This window comes from Amblyomma mixtum, chromosome 7 (genome assembly GCF_055824585.1).
Source record: "Amblyomma mixtum isolate Tamu chromosome 7, ASM5582458v1, whole genome shotgun sequence".
Taxonomy (NCBI): domain Eukaryota; kingdom Metazoa; phylum Arthropoda; class Arachnida; order Ixodida; family Ixodidae; genus Amblyomma; species Amblyomma mixtum.
In genome coordinates, this window is record NC_143018.1 from 62,880,198 (window position 1) to 62,902,906 (window position 22,709).

At 46.0% G+C, this 22,709-nt stretch overlaps 2 protein-coding genes across 2 annotated transcripts in view; one reads left to right on the top strand and one right to left on the bottom strand.

The window, feature by feature from the left end:
• Positions 1-19,936, bottom strand: part of Usp14 (ubiquitin specific protease 14) — a 30,618-nt gene extending 10,682 nt beyond the window's left edge. Inside the window, exons 1-10 of the mRNA XM_089552805.1 lie at positions 19,521-19,936; positions 15,996-16,141; positions 13,102-13,134; positions 11,037-11,141; positions 7,584-7,687; positions 6,721-6,928; positions 4,094-4,242; positions 2,964-3,046; positions 539-570; positions 372-437 (exon numbers count right to left, since the gene is read on the bottom strand). Coding sequence (XP_089408931.1) covers positions 372-437; positions 539-570; positions 2,964-3,046; positions 4,094-4,242; positions 6,721-6,928; positions 7,584-7,687; positions 11,037-11,141; positions 13,102-13,134; positions 15,996-16,141; positions 19,521-19,530 — 936 coding nt within the window. The 5' untranslated portion in view covers positions 19,531-19,936. The remainder of the gene's footprint in view (positions 1-371; positions 438-538; positions 571-2,963; positions 3,047-4,093; positions 4,243-6,720; positions 6,929-7,583; positions 7,688-11,036; positions 11,142-13,101; positions 13,135-15,995; positions 16,142-19,520) is intronic.
• A 549-nt stretch (positions 19,937-20,485) lies between these two features.
• Positions 20,486-22,709, top strand: part of Rab23 (RAS oncogene family member Rab23) — a 48,564-nt gene continuing 46,340 nt past the window's right edge. Inside the window, exon 1 of the mRNA XM_089552807.1 lies at positions 20,486-20,712. The gene's annotated coding sequence lies outside the window, so the exon portion shown is untranslated. The remainder of the gene's footprint in view (positions 20,713-22,709) is intronic.

Sequence of the window (22,709 nt, forward strand, 5' to 3'; positions counted from 1 at the left end):
AAGACGCTGTGAAGCAGAATCTCCAAAGAGGTCTGATGGTGCTACGTCTGACATGTTGCTACTACACTCCTGTTTTAGTGCTCCCAAAGCACTGCTCTACCCAAGGATTGAGAATCTAAATCGGGCTTTAAGCTTTGGGTATCATCATCGTAACAAACATCGTAACTAAGTCCACTGCAGGTCAAAAACTTCTACCACCCAATTTCTTAGCATGCCCACAGCATGTTGAAAAATTTCACTGAAGAGAAGACGAAGCCCTGCTGAAAGTTGCATTCTTGATGGCAAAGCCTTCAGCCCGAAACAGGAGATTACGGGCAATGGTTCTGAAAGCACGGCACTGATATCAAGGAGGAAGAGCGAGCAATACTCACTGTTTTCTTGTATTCACAGTCCTTATTCAATGTGGGTGACATCTTGTTTATGGTTTCCGACAGTTTCTGCATCGTTCAAAGTGAAAAGGTCAGAAAAGTCAGGAAACGTGAAGTAAAGACACAAACAAGGCGAAACATAAAAAAGCGCGAAATTTCTCGTCACTCACACTTTTAAGGCCAGCCATCATGTACTTGACATCTGAAACGACGACATAGAGGAAATGTGTCAATATCAACCTTGTAATAAATACAGTAAAAGCAGTCAATACTCCAAGCTCAAAGGAGGTAAAAACTAACTTTATGAACTGAAAAAAAGAAATAAATAAAAAATTGAAATTTTGGACAAGCTGACTTCATGAACCAAGCAAAAAAAATTGAAATTTTGCACAAGTTGACTATTGCTGCCAACATGCAATTAAAGTGACTGGCATCGTGCACCATATACCGTATTTGCTCGCATAATGATCGCACTCGCGTAATGATCGCACCCCCAAATTTTGTTGGCAAAATTCAGTTTTTTTTATTCCCCGCGTAATGATCGCACTCCGAACTTGCCGCGGCAATTTGCCGACAATGTCGAATCTAGCCGACGATCGTACTTGCTATCTGTCTGACAGATGGCACGTGCAGATTACCATCTTGCTCTGTCAGTATTGCAGCGGCAGCCGCCTGTTGGTTGACCTGCGGTTACACGGGCAGTCGAACTGCGGTTATGCTTAACCGCGGATACCAAACGTAACTGCGGTTATCTCGAATCACGGTTCGCCGTTGTCGCAAGTCTCGCCACCGTTCTGGGTTGCGGTGCAAAACTTTATTGTTGTTGTAAATAATAAGCCCTGGGATACGGGAACGTCAAAAATGAATCCTCCTTGAGGATCGCGGGCCTGTACCTAGTTGCTGGTAGGAGTAATAACTGCGATACTAGCTACTAGTTTTACGTTCGCAGCCGCGTAGCAGCTGCCGCCGTTGCAGCGCGAGTGACCTGATCTGCTTGGCCAACTCCGCTGCGAAGGTGTCGCTGAAATCGATCGTATATATTTCTTTTAATATGAAACAATGAGGTTGTCAGTAAGGCAGCGCCATAAGTAGAACATTCATTATAGCGCTGGTCAATTCAAAAGCGCCATCCACTGTGGCTTCGATATGAAACAAGTTAGGCCTAGCGACGACTAGGGAGTACAGAGCGTCGTCGTCATCCAGTGCTCCGAGCGTTGCCAACGTGTCACCTAAGTTCGTCAACGATGCAGCAGGGAGCAGACATTTTTCGGCGTAACGGCGGTAAAATGCGTAGCTTGAGCGCCGCGGGACGTTGCTGTTGTACGCTGTTGCCGTGCTATCGGATGAGATCGAAGGCCGCATAAAAGCGCCGGCGCGCAGCACTATACACACTGCCTATTTTGATGTGTTGCTCTTGGAACGTGCGGAGAAAGTACGTTCTTGAAGTGGGCCAGCTCCTGCGCTTTTCGCACTCTACCTTCTCGGTTCACGACGTGAGCCGAGATCGCCGAGATTGGTTCGCGATAACCGCGTCTAGCGGCGCAACCGCGGCTAGTGCGCCCGCGTGATAAGGGTTGTCTGCTTGCGACTTGTTCGCTTTTTCGGTGCTCAAAAATTTTTTGTAAAAACTTTACCCCGCGTATCGCACCCCTAAATTTGCGGCAATTTTTGGAAAAAAAAAGTGCGATCATTATGCGAGTAAATACGGTATCGACAATCCAGCAGCATTGCAAGGAACTCCTCATCGGTGACTGTGTACTGTGCCATGTGCGAAGAAGCTCTATTCCGAGGAACGCACAAGAGGAGAACACCTTTATTTGTTTCTATTAAAGTTTGGCAGACACCCTCCACATCCGCAGAGTCAACAATGTCCCACAGTAATGGCAATAATCCGCCGCGGGAGCAAGGAAAAGTTGGCATTGTTATCGCAAACAAAAAGGCGCTCCTGCTGCTTTGTTCAGTATGTCACGCATTTTTCGGCGACATCAAACTCTGGGAGGGGGGGCATGCTGCCACTCAATCGGGCTTGCTCAAACTTTTGAATATTTATTCACAAAATTTGAAAGCCACACGTGGAACTGCTTCACCAGCAGCTGGTGAAACGGGTGTCATTTCCACATTGCCATTATTTTTATCCTAGCTGTCCTTGTTGCATGGTTATCACACTCCTTCCATCAGGTCAGGTGGGAGCTGTGACCATTCAGGTTGCAGTTGCCAAAGTTTCTCTCCCTTCATTCCATATTTTTCCCACACTCATAATCATCATCATCAATGACAAGAACAAAGAGCATCAGCACTGGTCTTCCCAAACAATGTGCACATAGCAAGGCATACTTTTTTTTTTCCTGGCAATGAGACGGTATCACAGAGCTCATCACAGAGCTCGTGATAGTTCGGGAAAAATAGAATGAAACAGGAATAAAGGTACATTGTGCCCCCAGCTCCTGACAGTGAGGATGACAGGCGCTTTCTCACACCAAAAGGGCAACAGTCCGGTTTCTGTACAGTAACCCATCCCATTTGTCTGGCCCTGCAAGACAGCGCAGCGCGGGCATCCTGCCCACCCCCTCCGAGATCCTCTTGTTCGACACTCACCCTGGGAGATGAAGCAGCTCAGCTGCAGGAAGTGCTCCTTCGTCCGCGTCTCGGGTTCCTCTTCGGACTCCATGCACTTCAACCTGTGTCGCCCCACAGTTCCAGTCAAGGAGGACAAGACACTAAGGACGCAGATGCGCGTGTGGTGCATCGGGGTGTTGAAGAACTGGGGGGCCTGCTTCGGAACACAGCTTTTGTGAAGTCTGTTCAGTGGCTCAACAGAACTTTTAGGCAGGCTAGACATCTTCACGATCAATAAACAAACACAGAGGTGGAAGAAGCGCTTGTCCTATGCCCACTTTTGCGCACGTTTTCTCTCTTGGACTATGACCTATTGCGCTACGCACAATGTCCAGAATCATGTGAAGTTCACAAAGTGTGGTAAACAGCAGTGCATGTTGCAGAGTGCTAGTGAGTAATTACCCTTGGCTTGTGGCACGATTTGCGGCATGACCTGCGAGTCGGAGAAATTTCTGGTATTCATGACATGTGGACATGGTGGACGTAGACTTGACAAATGCACGACAGCCACTGAAATATACAAGCTAATATTATTGCTTGTGGGCAAAGCATGACAAATAAAAAATTAGCGATTTTTTCAAGCCAGTTACATCTCAGTGAAATCATTTAAGAGCACAGCTCTTAGGCAGCAGCTCCTGGCTTGTGCACCGTAGTCAGTGTAACCCAGCAGAGCTACAGTACAGTGAAGAGCACGAAGAAATGGCTGAGCTAGAGCATGGCGAACTGGAAGAGCTATAGCAAAGCGAAGATAACAGTGAACAAGCAGGGCTACAGCAAAGAGAAGAGCACGGCGAAGTATGAAAGTAGGCAAATAATGAAGGGAGGGTGACCTCAACTGAATACTATAGCATAGTTTCATACAATAACCACAGACCACACTTTCGAGCTCCAATTCAACTGAGCCTGCTCTTTAGGTGGCTGTCGAAAGCAACTTCATTTTGTAAGAAACTTCTTTCCAAACTGTCAAAGCAAATGGGCATTCACAAGCAGTGCCACGTGCATAATGTGACACCATGGCCCTTCACACTGTGAGAAACACTAGGTCACAACATGCACGATGACAGCAGTGGCAGGAAACAAGAATGGCGGGCAGCGGAGGAGAAGGATACGTGACGTCGAAGACACCGCCGAAGTACTGGTCGACAAAGTTGCTGTACTTGAGCACGGGAGGGGGCGCTGTCTCTGAGGCTGGCTGGTCAATGGGGGGCAGCTTCTGCTGAAGCATCCGTACCACCTCCGTCCAGCACTCATTGGCATCCTGCGCAGTTGTCGCCCGATCAGCACACATCAAATTCAAGCAATTCGGTTTCAAAACTTGAAATACTTTTCCCTTCCAAAAAGAAAAGAAGAGATGTGGATATCTGTAGACCACCCTTTCCAAATGACCTCACAGGGTGCATCTATAAAACTATAAAGTTGCATAGATGTGCCTATTTTTTCACGCGTTGAGTGCACTATTTCCTAGAAGCAATTTACATTGTGCAGCCAATAAACTTGCTCATATGAAAGCTGTAATTCATAGTGTCTTAAAAGTGTATCGTGAGCAGCCATGGGCATGAGGTTCAAGCTGTTCTCCTCTGTGGGGACTGCCCCGTGTCTTCCCCTTTGGTTTGCTTCCCCGTGATGGGTCCTCCATGGTTTCTAGTTGCTTCAACTAACAAGGGAGGGCGCCGCTGTCACAGCAACACGAGCACCAAAGACTGAGTGACTGCTGCGCACGCGCGGGGGAGACGAGCTTTCTCGTTGGCTTGTGAACTTGGACGTGCGCTAGCGTTCAGGCGCGGTGCTCCACTCTCCGCCAGCAGGGTGAGACCTCATGTGGGAGAACATTCTCCCGCATCTCGTCCCATCTCGACGCGGAGTATCCCCTACCCTAGCTTGGGTGAACATTTGCTCGTAACCATGCTAGTGAGTAGGATGATCTCTATTCCTTGGTGTATTTTGTTGCTAGCTGGCACTATTGTTGTTGCAGCAATAAATGCATTGTTTGTGTCAGCCAGCATGTCATTCCTTTGTTCCCTCAGAGCAAGGTCCAACGTGGTTGGTGTGCACTTGGTAGCACGCGCAATCACGGGGTGGAGTCCCGGCAGTTTTGAACTGTGCCAGGTGCAGTTAAGCGGAGAAAATGTATTTACCTCCCTTATTACAAACCCCACACCTTCTGCACAACTCTGAAATAAGCAAATTTGACAACTCTGTTAGGGCAATTTATAATTTGACTAAGGTTGGACAGCTGCTAATGAGTCTCTTGAAGCTTAGTTTGTGTTCTGCCACAGAAAACAATGAAGCAATGCCATTAGCCTTATTACTCATGAGCACCACATTTTTGTGCCCAAAGAACACACACATTAATCTTACAATAAATGGCTGTTGTATGACGTAAAATACAGGCTGTAAAAACGTAAACAGTCTTCATTTATGCTAGTAGATACATATAAATTCCTCGCATTATTGCAGAAACAGCTTTCTCAACACGTTTATCAAAGCGAGTTCAAAGTACAAGCCATCAGAAATGCAAGCCTGCTGGAAGATAACTCACTAATGGAGCAGCTTGAAATTTTGGTGGCCATACTGCTGCACTTATAGACGAACGCATTAATCAGTTTTATTTTCTTAATAAATTTATATCTTTTTACATTTAGGCAATGTAGGGACCACTAGTGACAAACTATTAGAGGGTAATACCTTCTCTCGTACCTTTTCGCAGCTTGGAAGCCCATTCAGAAAACTAGAAAGTAGTTTTTTAAGGCGAAAGCCTTTAATGGCCCACACTTTCTTGACCAAGACATGTTAGCAAATTTGTCAGCCTTTCAGATTGGTCAAAATGGTCACTGCCCTGGAATTTGACAGGTGTTCACTGAAATATGTGAGACAGTTACTGCGCAATTTTCTTTCCTCAAATACAATTTTCAACTGGTGTCCACCAGTGGGAGATATGTGAGACAGTTACTGCGTAATTTCCTTTCCTCAAATACAATCTTCATTTTTTTCATTACGGCCTCTCTTTCTTCTTTCACTCCACTTCTTCCCTTCCCCCTGGCAGCCCTACAACATGCTGTCGCATTCCACTCCTAAAGGCAAAGAATAGGGCTGTTAGATTTGTTCTTGGTAATTATAATCGGCAAGTTAGTATGATGGAAAGCAAACGAAAACTTAACTGGCAAGAGTTGGAGGACCGTAGAAGGTACATCAGACTGAAATTTTTTCATGAGATTTATTATTCGAAAACTGGCATAAACCGCGAACAATATATCCAGGCACCTCATTATATCTCAAAGCGACTGGACCACTGCTTGAAGGTCAGGGAATTTTCTTGCAAGGGCGACGTCTTGCGTTTTTCTTTTTTTGCTAGAACTGTTCGGGACTGGAACAGTTTGCCATCGAGCATTGTATGTATCACATCTAATGATGCATTTTTCCATGCACTGCAATAATTGTTTCATACCTATAATGAAGTCTGTACCCCCCCTGCTGTAATGCCCTGCGGGGCGATGCAGGTAACTAATAAATAAATAAATAAACTAAGCGTCATTAATTGGCAGTTAATTAATGCACCAACAGCATGTGCAGTGAACAATCGCGTAGCAGAATGCAGCACTCAGGCTTTCGCCTCTCACCACTTTAGCCGCTAAAGTTCCTTGTTTTTTTCTTTTCCTTTCCGTGAAAAACATTTCACAAACCCCGGGTTCCCTGCTTTCCCCCAACCCCTGGTGCTGAGTAAGTATAGTACAAGTACCTGCTGGGCGAATCCCCCCGGCTGGTCGGCGGAGGAAGAGGAAGAAGAGGCCCTCTCGGCAAACTGGGGGAAGGCCAGGTGCAGCACCTGCAGCAGCACCACGGGGGGAACCACGGCCGAGCGCTCCATCAGGGACTGCAGGTCCCGCAGCGCAGCCGCCACGGACTGGGGCCGCACGGGCCGCGACAGCACCAGCTCCCCCTGGAACCTGCAGGGGGGGGACAGCACTCACATAACCACATATCGCATAACCACATATCGACCACAGCAGCCTTAAACGAACTGGCATTTTATTGCGAAAGCAATACTAGTAGCACTTTCAGCCCGTCGCGTAGTGAGGCCGGTAGCTACCAAATTAGCATATTGGATTGGATTGTATAACCGATGCATCACCACAAGTCTAACCACAAGCACCACCAGCAGCTACACTACCAGCTGAACCATGGCGTAGCTACGGATATTGCTTTCGCAATTACCAGGCTTAACCAAGCTAAGCCACAGCCATTTTTTTTACAGCCTTACACTGTCTTGTCTACAGAGCAAAGTTGAAGCCAAGCTGAGCACACAACAGTACCATTCGATGCCTGCAAGGGTTCATGCTAAGGGTGGCAAACAGCTGTTCAATAACTGCATGCTGATTTGTGCACTAGGATATCAGTTTGAGAGCAACAGAGCCTAAGGAAACTGCATATTGCAACCGCGCAAAACGACGAGGAACGTCTTGTCCTGTGCTTTCCTCTCTACGTCCCTCGTCGTTTTGCGCGGTTGCAATATGCACTCCATTATCAACCACCAACTAGCCCGCCTAAGCCTGTACCCAGGAGCCGATAGCAAACAGAGGCGCCACATCTCTCCACACTCACTTCTTGAGCGCGTCCTTCAGCTCAGGCACGGCGAGAAGGCACTGGACAGTGGCATTCATGTAGCACGTGTTGCCCAGGTTGGTCAGGCCAGCGGGCAGTTCCAGCTGCGGAAGAGGTGAAGGAGCGACGCTGAAGAGAGCCCACAAAACGCCCCGAACCAGCAGCGGCTCTAGTCCAAAACCTAGCGTAACTACCGTATTTACTTGCATAATAGGTGCACTTTTTTCCAGAAAATCCTGCTGAAAGTTCAGGGTGCGCCTATTAAGTGGGCTAAAATTTCCGGAAATTTTTCGACTCGCAGAATTGAACACACCACATAAAAGCACATGTGTATGGGCCGCACCCTGTTTTTCCGAAGGAAGTATTTAAACAAAAAAGATCTGTGCAAGGGCTGCACCCAAATTTCCACGACCCACGTGCGAATTGCCTTCGAAATGCACGCGCCGTGGCCTCCGCAATCAACTCCGGCCGCGAGCAACGGGCGCTTGATCGCAGAGGCCACACACGCGCACAGGAGCTTCCAGGTGCCGTCCTCAAATGGTGCCCAAGGCCAAGCTCATCATCTACTTTTTTTCTCCGCCACGAGCTTTCGCTATCCGTATTGGCATCAACCTCACCAGCTCGTTTTTTTTTTGTGGTTGTCAAAGGCCTAGGATTAGTGGTAGCGTGTTAATTCATCGTAGTTGTTTTCATGTGCTACCACCGAGCGCTGCTCTTTAGCACGTCAGGCAAGCACTTTAATAGCTATACAAATGGGAGTTTGGAAGTCTTCTCTCCAACACGGCAAGTGTGCGGCAGGCCGGAAATTCGATGTGGCCGAAAAGTGTGGCAATTGCGAGTGCAGCGTACCTAAATTTTCGTATGCGACTCCTATCGCCGAGGTTTTCGTGGATCAAAGTTGGAAAAGTTTCCGGCTGGAGATGAAGCTTTCCAAACAGTCGTTTAAAGTGAGCATCCCTGAAAACTGCGTGCGGCTGTTCTATGCGATGTCGTTGTACGTGCTGTGGGTCTGCAGCATCTGCAACGGCAGCAGCACTAGTGAGGACTAGTAGTCAGTTCAGCAACAACTTTTTTAAAATAAAGCTTGCGGGGTGCGGGGGTAGGCGTTAGCTTGCAATCGTGTATATACAGTACTGATCACAGTGCCAAGTTCAGGGTGTGCCTATTATGTGCGGAAATAGCGGCCCCTTGTCTTGTCTTGTACATCGTCTTCGGGTGCAAATTTTGATCCAAAAGAGAGAAAATGGTAAAATTTCGAGATTTTACCCCGCAGCACCCGATGTTTGGATGGCAAAACTACATCTCATATCTCCATATTGCAACTAAACACTGGTTTCAGGGTATAAGTTATACTGCTTTTCTCAGTCTTGTCATAAGAACTCACGTAACTAAATCAGCCACAATTTAAGAACTGCTAAGTGCTCATCCTTGCAAAATATGGAAAAGAAAATCTGCACCAAAACTATTGAAAAACTTCATTTTGCATGTCTACCTTGAAATGGTTCGATGCATGCTTTTGCACATCTCTGTGCCTCTAAATAGAGATTTGACAGTATTCAGGATGCATGTACAAATGTATGCGCTGTACCTGAAGGGGATATGACACACTATGGACATTTTCTTTGCTCACGCACAAGGAACTAACGCTAGCTGACCTCCTTCTTTGCCATGGGTTACTGCACCCAATAACTGGCCAGTGGAGACCAGCTAAACAAGGTGTAATGCTTATGATCACGTCAATTTTCTTACAGAGAAGACAAATTTTGTGTTCCGAAACAGAACAAGACTGCATCGACTGTGAAATGGCAGCATAACATGAAGCAGGGGCATGGAAAATGCAGTAATGTGACAACTTTCCAAATGTACACTATCTCGGCACACCACACTTGGATGAAGACTTATTTGCCCGCAAGGAAACCAGAGCATCTACTGAGATACAGTTTAACTTGGCTACAGCAGTCTTTGGGAAATTTAAGCTGTAAAAAGTTGTAGACATGAATTACATAAACCAACGTTATATGAAGAGAACAGGAAACCCTCTTTGCACAACTGTGAGCTGTCAATCAAAGAACATGGAACGGAGTAAATTAAGGATCCGCTGGACATGCGTACACCAACGCAAGCTGGTGGCAAGAGCATATGCTTCCTGTGTTGTCATGGTGCAGGAGACTGCATTTCGAAATGTCTGCAAGCGTTTGAAAATGTCAACCTTTCATGCAAAAAGCACCAGCACAAGAGAGGTGACCAGTGTGTTAGGGCAGTTGTGTATCTGGCCACCAGATATCTGTCCCCGAATAGCAGAATATGGCTTGCTCTCGTCCTGTCGAACTACTAGTTGCATTGCATCCCACCGTAATGGAGAGTGTTTTTTTGGCCCTGCATTGTGTTTACAAAGAGGTAAAAGCGCACCATTCTATTAAACTACCACAAAAAAAAAGGAGCAAATAAAATGGATGGGGTTCAACGTGGCTTGAACCTAGTCATACGAGTGAAAGCTCTGTTAAGCATGCTCTCCACTGTCTCAAATCAAATACCAAGGTCAGGTACCCAATGGTCATAGCCATATGATCCCGTGGCCAAACTGCCATAGCTTGGGCCATACCACCACGCAGTTAAGTTCGGTTTGACCTTGTGGGGCATTGAAGGTCATTGTCGATGTGGTGCCTACTGCCCCAAATCAGATGTCAAGGTTAGATACCCAATGGTCATTGTCACATGATCATACTGCCATAGCTTGGGCCATACCATCACACAGTTAAGTTCGGTTTGACCTTGTGGAGAATTGAAGGTCATTGTCGATGTGGTGCCTACTGCCCCAAATCAGATGTCAAGGTTAGATACCCAATGGTCATTGTCACATGATCATACTGCCATAGCTTGGGCCATACCACCACGCAGTTAAGTTCGGTTTGACCTTGTGGGGCATTGAAGGTCATTGTCGATGTGGTGCCTACTGCCCCAAATCAGATGTCAAGGTTAGATACCCAATGGTCATTGTCACATGATCATACTGCCATAGCTTGGGCCATACCACCACGCAGTTAAGTTCGGTTTGACCTTGTGGGGAATTGAAGGTCATTGTCGATGTGGTGCCTACTGCCCCAAATCAGATGTCAAGGTTAGATACCCAATGGTCATTGTCACATGATCATACTGCCATAGCTTGGGCCATACCATCACACAGTTAAGTTCGGTTTGACCTTATGGAGAATTGAAGGTCATTGTCGATGTGGTGCCCACTGCCCCAAATCAGATGTCAAGATCAGATACCCAGTGGTCACAGTCATATGATTACGAGGTCATACTGCCATAGCTTGGTGAACACCACGCAGCTAAGTTCGGTTTGACCTTGCGAGGCACTGAAGGTCATTGTCTCATCCACATCGAAATTGGAAGTCGTACCACGAGGAGTACAGCTCTCCCTCTAAAAACAAAAAAAAAGGGGGGCCTCACTGCGGTGGCCAGCTCGTTCTCAGACATGTCCTCCATGAAGACAGGCTTCTCGGCTGGCTCGGCAGGTAGCGCTTCCTTGGTGCCCATGAGCAGCACCACCGCACCCTGGGGGAGGTCGCAGAAAAATCGGCAAGGCTCACAGAGCATTCTATGCAACACAAAGACCACACTGCAGGTGTAAGAGAGCTAATAATTTATCAACCTCTGTCATCAACTACACCATTTGTTACTGAGAACACACCCGTGCTGAAGCCTCTGACTAGATGAATGCCATGTGCTGAGGTAATCAACAGGCCAACACTTTAAGCTCACTCACATTTGTGAACCAGCGATGAACCAGTCACTGTTTTGTAGAAAAAGTGCTTCACATTTGTGTCATGACTAATTTCTATAAAAAAGAAAAAAAAATGTTAACCTTAACTATCTCATAGCCCGATTTGTTTCGTGGTTTCAAGCAGTGAAAAGCGGACACAACTAGGCTATTTTTAAGAAGCTGCACATTGGTTTCCGTCGTCACAAGTGGTACCGGAGGAGAAAATCCAGTCATGCAAACTGTTGCCTCTGATCTCTGAACAATGGGCAGGTAGCCAAATGCTTTTGCAAACAAATTAAAAAGTGAGCAAAAGTATGCATTTTAAACAGGAACAAAAGTGTGTGGAGGCCTTTATAATATCAAAAAAGCAAGCCTGACTCACAGAAATACCTAGTCCCAATGCAATCTCCAGATAGAGCTCAAGATACTTATTGTACTTATATATGTGACTAGACTGCTAGATTGCAGCCATTCAAAGTTTGCATTGGCTCAAGCAGCTGTGTGCCCTCCAGAAACATTTACAAAACATTTCTTGAAATGAAACCAACTTCTATTACATGCAATTTACTTAGCACGATGAGAGACTGCCGTAAAATAGCTTGGCTGCAGGGTTCCTTTCCAAGGCAATGCAGGTCAGACAATAACACAAAAACACAAAATTAAGCTGACAGGGTACACATGCAATGCCATGGATTACCGGGAAGTGTTTAGAGGAAGGTATCTGACCCTAAACTAAAGGGACAAAACCTCAACCAACAAGTTTTGTACCAGAATTAAGGCACAATCGGCCTGTGAAGCTCGTCAAGTGCCCAAAAAGTTTAGGAATTGTAATATGTGGATGTAAGTACCTGCAATTTCTTAACAACAATGGGTGAAGAGTTGACTTCCATTAACGTGACATCATTTAAACAACAACAACAAAAAAAAACTGTCCGCATCCTGACAGGTGCCCAAACAGAGCCAATGAGAAAAAAAATTGAGCTTAAAGTCACGACACACAATAATTAGAATTATGCAGAACTATGCAATAATTAGAACTATTAGTGCATCAACAAAAACTACCTCTACTCAAAATAAAGGTGCTAAGCAGAAAATTTTATACTACTGCGCAGCATGTGCTAACAAACATGGCGACTCCGAATTGGGTGCAATGCAAGCATGCCCACAGCTACCTAACTAAAGATACTGGAAGAGTGTTGAAGAACTCAACACAAGCATAGCTGCAGAGAATGAGGGAGCAAGTGCACATAATCAACAATTTCATTTCATTCCAATGAAACCTCAAAATGGTGAGGTTTCATAAAGCATACTAGTACTTTTAAACTGCCACTAAACAGCCCACAGTACAGAAAACACAGTGCTTTTGTAGCATATTTGAATTGCACACCAGTTTAATGCCCTTTAATACTTAAAGGGCATTAAACTGGCATACTTTTTTTCTAAGTGCAGCCAACAAAGGATGGTGGAGTGCCCAGAATCTCGGTGTAAACAGATTCATATTAACATAGCATCAATGTCACACATCACAGAGCACTGAAACCTTCACAGACATGATGCCAACCCCTTACCTAACGCACCGCAAGGCGTGACCAAGTTTAGTAAATAAGCGCACAACAAACAAACTTCTACTCAGCAAGGAACCAAGGCACCCAATAATAAGCAGAAGTTTTTAATTTCTTGAACGATCATATTCTCTGCAAAATATGAAGGAACGCAAATAGGAGGAGAGTTAAATGTGCCAGCACAACTCACCTCTTTTAGCTGAATGTTGCCCCACTCATGGTCCTGCAAGCACAAGACAAAAACACACTGAGTGCGCGGCTACCACTTATGTTTCAAAGCACAAAAGAAGAAAGACTAGGCATCACTGTGCATTCACTAAGTACAAACTAGCATGTCCTCTCAATGGGTATTAAAACCCTCCTGGACGTCCGCAGGACATCTCAAACATCCCAAGGACGTCCAAGGCAGTTTCAGTGCCCACTGGGTTGTACAAGCACAAAAGAAGAAAGACAATGTGTCTGTGTGCATTCACTAAGTACAAAGCAGCACGTCCTCTCAATGGGTACTGAAACTCTTCTGGACGTCCGCACGATGTCTCAAACATCCCCGGGACATCCAAGGCAGTTTCAGTGCCCACTGGGTTGTACAAGCACAAAAGAAGAAAGACAATGTGTCTGTGTGCATTCACTAAGTACAAAGCAGCACGTCCTCTCAATGGGTACTGAAACTCTCCTGGACGTCCGCACGATGTCTCAAACATCCCCGGGACGTCCAAGGCAGTTTCAGTGCCCACTGGGCTGTACCATGCCTTATGCTAGAGTATGCTAGAGGACAGCTTATTCCCTTTTTGCTCCTTTCTGTTTAGAGTGCAGCACTGACACAGTGAAGCAAACAGACACAGAGGCAGAATAGCAACCTTGTGGACAAAGCTGATTTACTTCCACCACAGGCTTAGTACAGGTGGAAAAAAATAGCTGCAGTAATAGGTGCACAAAAATAGTGAGGCACACAATAAATTATACACTTCAGATACACTAAATTAGTACAGCTGTGCACTGTCTACTGAGTTGTTCCTGGTTTTCTGTTTACCCTCCTGGTTTTGTAGGCAATCGTGTTCTTTGCTATTAGTAATAAATAATTAGTACCAACTGACAAAGCAGCTAAGTTCGCTTCGTCTTGGTCTTTTATAACACCACTCTATTCGACGAGTCCCCTTTATGGCTGTCGACATAATTAGCACCAAATGAAAGATAATAAGATCAAAGTTGTTGCGCAAGTAAGATGCATGAGCCCGTTCAAATTAGCCATTGCATATACTCATACATTTGAGTCATCCAACATTTCTTCTCATTCAAATACACAAGGCATCAGTTTTAGTTGATTACAAGAATGAATTAATCGATGTTTAACGATATCGTCAAAGAAGCCAAGTCTATAGGTGATCCTTGCACAAATAACAGATAAGTCAATATTGCCCCTGCTGTCTAACCATAATTAGCAACACAGTTTTTAACAGAAACACTCCTAAGCTGAATTCACTGACAAGCTGAACAGTCTGGGAAATGTTAATTGTACAGCTTGCCATGGGCACAAAACGAGAAGAAAACCTGGTTAACACAAGCCATTCAACTCTTGAGCTTCAACTAACATGAAACTTCCGCAGTGCCACAAAAGCACCATAGAATAAATTTCTACATCCAGTCAAAAGTTCATGAAACACAATATTAGCTGCAATAAGTGTATTTTGACCAACGTCTCTAAATAGCACAAACAGAAATAAGCAGCCTAATAATTCTAGCTGTATGAACCATGCAGTTCCCCCTCAAAAACTCAATGTGCCCTGAATACAAAGAAATGAAATTTCTTTGCCTTAGTCAGTACACACTGATGTGCACAATGGTTTATTGCAAGTGGCCTCGCACGTGACATGCAACTGGGCACAATCTTCTCTTCAGGCAATTATTTTTTTTCAATCATGGAGGTTGTAGGAAGCGTTGAGCCCGTGCAGCATTTGAAAAAGCTGAAATCGCCATGTGAACAGTTGAATGCATTAACAAAACTTCGTGCTGGGCTTGTTGGTAGGACACAGTTGAAACTTCGTACAGCTCAATGCAAAACTCCTGAATATGTGAAGATTGTTTTTTTTTGTTTAATTCCAGAATTCTCGAGCATTTCCTCGAAGGCTCACTCACTTCTCTGCCAGGTTCCTGGCTTGATAACAAATGCTTATCTGCTTGAACACGTTCTTATACTTTGGGCACTGCTGTCAAGTTGAACAGGTTTACAAGGTCCCATTACGCTCATTTTAAAAGAGCTCACAAAGTCCAGCCTCGTGGACACTGACTTGTGGAAAATTGACGAGAGCTGAAGAAACAGTTCCTGAAGAGGGGGGCACTTTGGTGATCTAAAGTGCGATGAGACGACAGCCTTTCCCGCAATGCTCTCCAGCGTCCTTATGCTAGACAAGGAGAACTGCATATGCACTGGCAGGAAGTTGGCGTAGCATAGTGGTTAGCATGCTTGGCTATGGAACGGAAGGTTGGTGGTTTGATTCTCGCCGTGCTCAAGATTTTAGAATTTTTTTTCAGGACTTTCACTTCAGATTTAACGGATGGACAGATGAGTATGAGCCATTATAGGCTTTCGCCTTAAAATGTTCCTTTGGATCTTCCAGCAATGTGCTAACAAAAATATTAGAAATACTTCAAAGTTGAGAAAAAAAAAAGAACAAGGCTGTATACACAGCGATATGCAATGTACTGTCCTGCTCACTACAACTTGCAACACGTATCAGGTGGTAAGGGTTACACTTCACGGAGCAGTGAGAATCTGGTTCTGCAGAAATGTTATCCATTCAGCATACCTGAAGTGTGCTCGCATGCACAGGGTCGCGTATTAGGGCGTATTTATTTTCCGTCAAGTGCAATTGAGTAAGGCCTCCGGCGGAGCGTTGCAAGTCATATTGAGCGTAGCTGTACATCAATTGATGCTGCTAGATTATTCAAAAGCTGTCTAAAGGAGAGTACAACGACCATCAAGATGACCTGCGACCTGCTGAACAATGGTACACTATCTTGTACTTTAAAGGAGCTGAAAACTAAACAACCAAGACCCAAAAAACGTGCCAGAATTCAAGAACATACCTTGAGCACAGAGCCCTTGATGAGCACTTTCTGCCTCTCGGGCTCGACACCCGTCAGCGCGAACAGCTGTGCCTTGAAGAGGATGGGGTCCTCCCGGGTGTCCACCTCCACGTTGGAGTAGGTCTCCTTGCCCCATTTCACTTTCACTGCAGGCAAACAGGGAGAAGCATCAGAAGAAGGACGACAATGCCAAACAGGTGACAGATCACCACTACTACAGGTGGTGGTCAATAATGCAAGGTCCTGTTGATACACCTGCAGGAACACATCACAAATTGGTAACAAAGTGGGAAAGCTTTCACTGACCAAATGGCAGGCTTTATGCAATGTACTATTGGGGACGAAAGTCTGCAGGAAGTATGAACATTAACTCAAGTGCACAGATGCATTATCAGCTGTAGGCTCGAGACCACACTTGTTTATGATTTATGGGGGGTTAACGTCCCAAAGCGACTCAGGCTATGAGGCACGCCATAGTGGAGGGTTCCGGAAATTTCGACCACCTGGGGTTCTTTAAAGGGACACTGAGGAGAAATTGAAGTTGGCTTGTATCGACAGAATACCAGCTCCTGATTACAAAAACGCCACTCATACTGACAACAAAGTGATTTGTACCTTCTCGGGTTCTAGAGTTGCTAGAACCTTTGGTTCTAGCAACTCTAGAACCCGAGAAGGTACAAATCACTGAGGCGCAGCCAATGCATGCGCAAATCTCTTTGACGTCGCCAGATGGCGCCACGTGCCTGGCAGCTACGTGCGCGCCTGAAGCATCGGGACCAATCAGCGCCTGCTCACCGGCGTTAGGCGGGCTCCCGGTATTACGCTAGCGGTAACAAGGTACACGGTTACTAAAGGTGTCTATTTGCGGGAACTTCGTTGACGACTTCGAGAACGAGATCCATCGTAACGCTGGCAAAACGCCAGTGCAAACGTAAGCGAAGCGACTGTAGCGACGTCCGCAATAGCCGATAGATGTCTTCAACGTGCGGCCGGCGGTAGGTTTCTTTTCGGCTGCTGCTAGGCCGCACTGCTGGCTGCCAGAAATCACGGAGTCTGCGTTACGTCATGTTCATGTCATGTTTCACGTCACTTAGCCCTGTGTCGTCATAGGAGAATCCCAAGTTTGAATCAGAGCGGCGGGAACAACTTTTTTCAACTTCGAATCCAAATTTCTTAGAAATAAACGCATCTTTCACTGCTGGCCAAGTGGCAACAAAGCCATGACATGCCGAACTATCGGATTTTGCTATAAATAAAATATTAATAGTGCTCTCCTCACTGTCCCTTTAATGTGCACTGACATCGCACAGTACGCGGGCCTCAAGAATTTTTCCTCCATCGGAATTTCGACGTCCGCAGCCGGTATCGAACCCGTGTCTTTCGGGTCAGCAGCAGAGCACCATAACCACTCAGCCACCGCGGCGGCCGAGACCACGGTTGTGGAAGCACAAGTTAGATTCTCGTGCACTTGCGCTGGGCAGTTAGATTCTCGTGCACTTGTGCTCGGTAGTGAAATAAACCAATTCTTGGCAGACAAAGCATCTATGCACCTTTATGCGTGTCTGGAGACTGTTGCCCAGAAGATCCACAGGTTTTTATGCTTTGGGGATATTTTTAGTGAGCAAAGCTTTAACTCCCATATAATAAGACAAGATATTGTTCTCTGACCGTTGCCTCAGGTTCACACCATTCAAACACTTTCAAAGTCTGCGTATGAACTTCTGGATGATTCTGTAATGAAAGCATCTAACAGCCTCCTATTTAGATCTCACCATGGCTCCTTTCACCTTATTGGCATCGACACTGAAAGCAAACTAAAGGCAAAGAAAAGGAAACGAGCGTTTAACAATGTTTCATAATGTCTAAAAAATATGAAAAACTTCCCTTGGCTTTACTTTCTGGACAGGTGTTTTATTTTATGCTCAGATCTGAAGACAGTAAAAATGTAGCAGGATGGATGGATGGATGGATGATAATGGCTTTACCCTTTGTACCGGGCGGTAGCTTTCGCCACCTAGCCTAGGTGGCGTGCCCATGGGCGTGGTGCCCATGGTGGCCAAGGCGTTAAACAAAACCTTCTGTTGGCAGTTCATTTAGAAGTTCAACAGTAGCTGTCGGTAGCTCATTTAAGGATGAAGTAAGATGACATACGTTTCTGAGATCAAGAATTCAACAAAATACTCCGCTTCAATCTTTAAATTTTCACTTCAGCCATCACATAGACAGTGACAAAAGTTAAAGTTCAAAGACTTTTTCACCTTCGAGCTGCACCGAGCTACTCATTTCTGGTTTTGCTCTGTAAGTGAAAAGAAGTGCTTTAGCCGAGAAGACCTTTAGGAATGGTGCGTGACAGCAGTATAAATGTACAAGGCCTATAACATCATTCTGACTGTTCAGTAGCATGATATGTGCTGAACGGTGGCACGCTATGCACCCTCAATCCGTGGCCACACCTTGTATTGCTTTTCCGCTGGTCATGAATGCAAGTTAAAACACATAATCAAAACTGCATGTGTGAGTACTTCATATTTGTATTTGTAAGCATCAGAACATTTTCCACAGATGTCCTTCCAGTGACGTTACTAATGAAGCAGAAGTGAATGAAGTAAGAAAGCTCTAAATTTCACTGCTAGCTATACACTGCTAAGTATTCCTTTTTTTACACATGGACTTCAGTTGGGTGTGACTCAGCTATTTTATACATCATGAGCGACGACCAATTTTCCTGACCCCACTTTAGCACATATTGCTGTTTCCCAATTACTTTATTAAAGTTATCCAGCTAACTATTAAAGCACTGAACTGAGTCACACATTCCCCTGTCCTTAGGACACGCCGTAATACGCCAACTTGTGGCTACAAATTCGTAAGTAGCATACACCATTTTTGTAGGCTCTCGCTAACCAAAAAATGTCGATGGATGTCTAATTTCACTCCCTTCGCTGACTTCATCGAGTACGTTCGCCAATCTCTCACTCGATCCTTCGCTTCCAACTTGCTAGTCGCGACACGCCTGACGTACGATGGCAGATTTCGGTCGCCGTTAACACACTTTGTGATTGCGGTGAGCGCAGCTGTTCGAGAAGTTACGGTTGTACGCAGACAAGCGATCGACCACGTCATTTCCCTCGTCACTGCATTGAATTAGACAAAAAATACATCGCAGGTGTCGGAGTCGAGCTGGGACGGCATGTCCTTTTATGAGCTACGCGAGCAACAGTGCAAAGTTTGGAGACATGTTTCGGGAAGCTAAGTACGAAACAACTGTTTCCAGTCGTCAACTAGCGACAGGGCCACGGCGATACGCACGCCACAGTTCATTTGGAGGCCCTGAAGAGCTCCATTCTCCAGCATGCGATAAAATGCTGCGTTCTCAAGAATACGAAAGGTCGAAAGACAGCAACGTGGACCACATAACGGTTCAAAAACATCGCCGCCGCGGCTACGGCGAATCCGCAACGATACGCGCGGTCGCTAGCTCACAAGATGACGGAGAGTAAAGAAATAAAACACAAGTTCGCAAACCTTTGTACATGGTCGCAGGAAGCTTTCAAGCCGTGTCGACGACGTTTCCGAGCTCGAGACGCTTCTGGTCCAAGCGAACCTGGCAGCACACAGGGCGATCCTACTGCAGCGACCGGCAAGAACTACCCAGTCATGTAGTGGGTTGACTCAACAACGTGCCTCGTCGATACGCCGGTGAAAGCCGCTCGCTGTTTTCTGTGCCGGTCGTGGGAACGCGAAACGGATGTGTGACCGGCGACAGGTCCCCGCACTGGCGATCAACTTTTAGTGAAAAAGAAGCCGCAAAACACGACCGAAGAGCACAAAAGACAGCGCGTCTAGCGCTGTCAACCACTTCTTCTTTGAAGCGTGCAAAAAACCACGCAGTCACTCCTGAGCCGCAGAGACGAACAGCGCAATCAAAAGTGAGCCGCCCGCGAAACAGCCGCGCCGCCGATGCGCCAAATTAATTACAACAAAACCACATAAACAAAATCAAGCTCAAGCAGCTCTGTTATAAAAATAGTAGCGCCAAAAATTACAATTATGCAAAAGGTAATGATGTTGAAACATACGTTAGGATTTTAAAAATTTTTTTAGAACAAAAACCGAAACTGCAAAACTCTTGTTCTGAACTTCAAACATGTTTTTAGATAATAAGTGAAGGCTTATTTCAAAATTATATTTGTTTATATTAACAATAAAAAAATCATGTTAGATAACACGAAATTAGGGTTCTTTTATATAGCATTTGTCTAAATTCAATAAAAGATGATTTTTTCTTTTTTTTAAACGTGGATAGATGATAACAGTTACTTACTTGAAACAAATTAGTGCTGATATATTCAGAAAGAAGGATACCTGTAGTTAAAATGCCACACATTGCGCGACCTCTTTTATCGCATTCTCACACTATGCGCACAACTCCGAACTGAGTGAGGAGGGAGGCATACACACCCATCGCATGGAAGCGAGGGGAGCGCGAAGAGTGGTTTGACAAGCAGCCCGGCAGGCGCGGTATCCATAAGCGGGCAGCCTGCTGTCGTGCGTAGTTACCTGCGCGGCGTGCGAGGTAAAGAGATCTCCAGTGATCTGCCGGCCAATTGAACTCTGTGTCCGAAAGACCAGCACCGCAGAGGGGTTTCCTGAAGTCATCGCCGTTCGGAATACACGTAACTTCGTTCCGGGAAGACGTCTCCGCGACTCCTTCAAGGTACGTGGTACGTCGTGCAGCGTCCGCGATCGCACCCGAAAAACTTGCCGCCGACCAGCCAGCGAGTGGCCAGTGGCAGCGTTTGGCTTGAAGAAAAGGGCAAGAACAAAAAAAAAAATGTTCTATTTGGCGAAGCGTCGAGGCCGGCGTGCTAAGTGCGGTATTGTCTGCGGCCTGGTGCCTGTGAGGTCATTGATGAAGCGGCTGGAAAGTGTTGAATGGTCTCTTAAAATGAGAAAAAACGAAAGGAAAAATCATCTTGGCGTCTATTGAGCAGTGCAACCTGTAGCGAGCGGAACGAATGAGCCTCTGAGAGGCAAATTCGACTCTCAACGACAAGGTTATCGAAATCGTTTGCTTGCGAGTCCATCGTTCCTAACGACTTACCGTCGTTTTCGAACGTGTAGCTTTCATGAAAAGAGGCAACGGACTACTCATTTTCCTTCGCTGGCTATGTAAAAAATTTGGCGACTTTTCTCTGGATTAGTACGCGGCCGTTGACGCGTTTCCGCACGCTGTACGTGTATACGTACCCCAAGATCGACTAGAGGCTACTGACTCGGAAGAAGCGTAACGAAACAAACTAAAAACAAAACAAGAAGGGTACACCCCTCCGCTTTTGTCCAGTTCGAAAGTGCACCGACCGTCGGAGGAGAGCCCACGCGAAGCGTGTTCCAAAACTTGCAGAGTTGGTGCTTTCTTTGCGCAACTCTGCAGGCGGGACACTCCGGACACTTGTGTGCGTTTTGTTTCTGCTTCTGTGCGCATGCGTTTGGCGCATGCCTTCCCGAGCCGGCTCTCGGCCCCGGCGGCACGGAATCGCAGGAGCGTGAAAGGAAATGTTGTCCTGACCAGCGCGGTCCCCCTCATCCCTTCTTGCCCTGGCGTTTAGAGTTTTGTTTCGTCCGGGTCCGACGACCCGAGTGGACAGCGGAGCGCGGTTGTACGGCACGCGCGGCATATAGAAAGTGATCAGCCGAGATTATCTCGCGACTTTTAAGACCTGCCGGACGTGAGCTGGGTGATCAAGCACGCTGGCTTTTGTGTACATAGAACACTGCAGCACGCGTGGAGTTTTTTTTTTTTTTTTCTGCTGGGTTGCTTCCTCGAAAAACGCGTACTATGTAGCGTACGCGGCACGAAGACAACGAAGTATGACGTTGTTTATTTTAATTGTTCTTTAGCCTTTAGTTCGTTTGTGCGAACTCTGTGCGAACGAGTTTTTCTAAGGTATACCATATGATTTAGTTTCTCTTTTGAACCGGTTGCAGAAGCTTGCGCCTGATATAGTTTCAGTTTTAGGAGGTGCTGCTTTGAAAGAAAGCATACCATGTTGGCTGTCTGTGGGATCAATGGGAATGTCAGGAAGGAACCCGTATCGTTGCGACGCACACATAAACGCATTGCGCTGGCATCAGCTTGAAGGAACATGAACAAGAATAGATGCCCGAATTAATCATACTTATAACGTGAATCTTTCTTGCGCACCTTGTAACAGACGCGCTTTTGGGTAGCAGACGACACCATCTATAGACCATACCGTGCCCTACCAAACGAAACGGTTCGATAAGGCTACCCTTTCTGTTCACAGATGGCAGTGGCAAACAAAGCATAGTTTCGTTCCGAGACCAAGTGTGTGGAGTTTCACGGGTTAAAACTGTTATTGCGGCTAACTACGTTTTGTCAACCGTTTGCCGCGAATGCAGAGAAAACCCTAATTTTAGTGAAACTGTTTACTCGCAGTATTTGGCGCCTTTAGAGGTGCTGCCGCTGTGTTTCCGGCATTGCCGCTTTTACCGAAGTGCCGCTTATACCGAAGTCTTTCGTCGCGAGCTTCAACTTCGTAATGGCGGATTTGCCAAACAGCTCCTCTTCCGGTGTAAATTAGCTACCGCCTGACTTTTTTGGTTTTGCATAAAGGAGGTAATGATAAAGCCTTGCTTAAAAGAAAAGTTAGGACTATTTCTCCCAGGAGTTGCAAATACGGAACTAGCAGT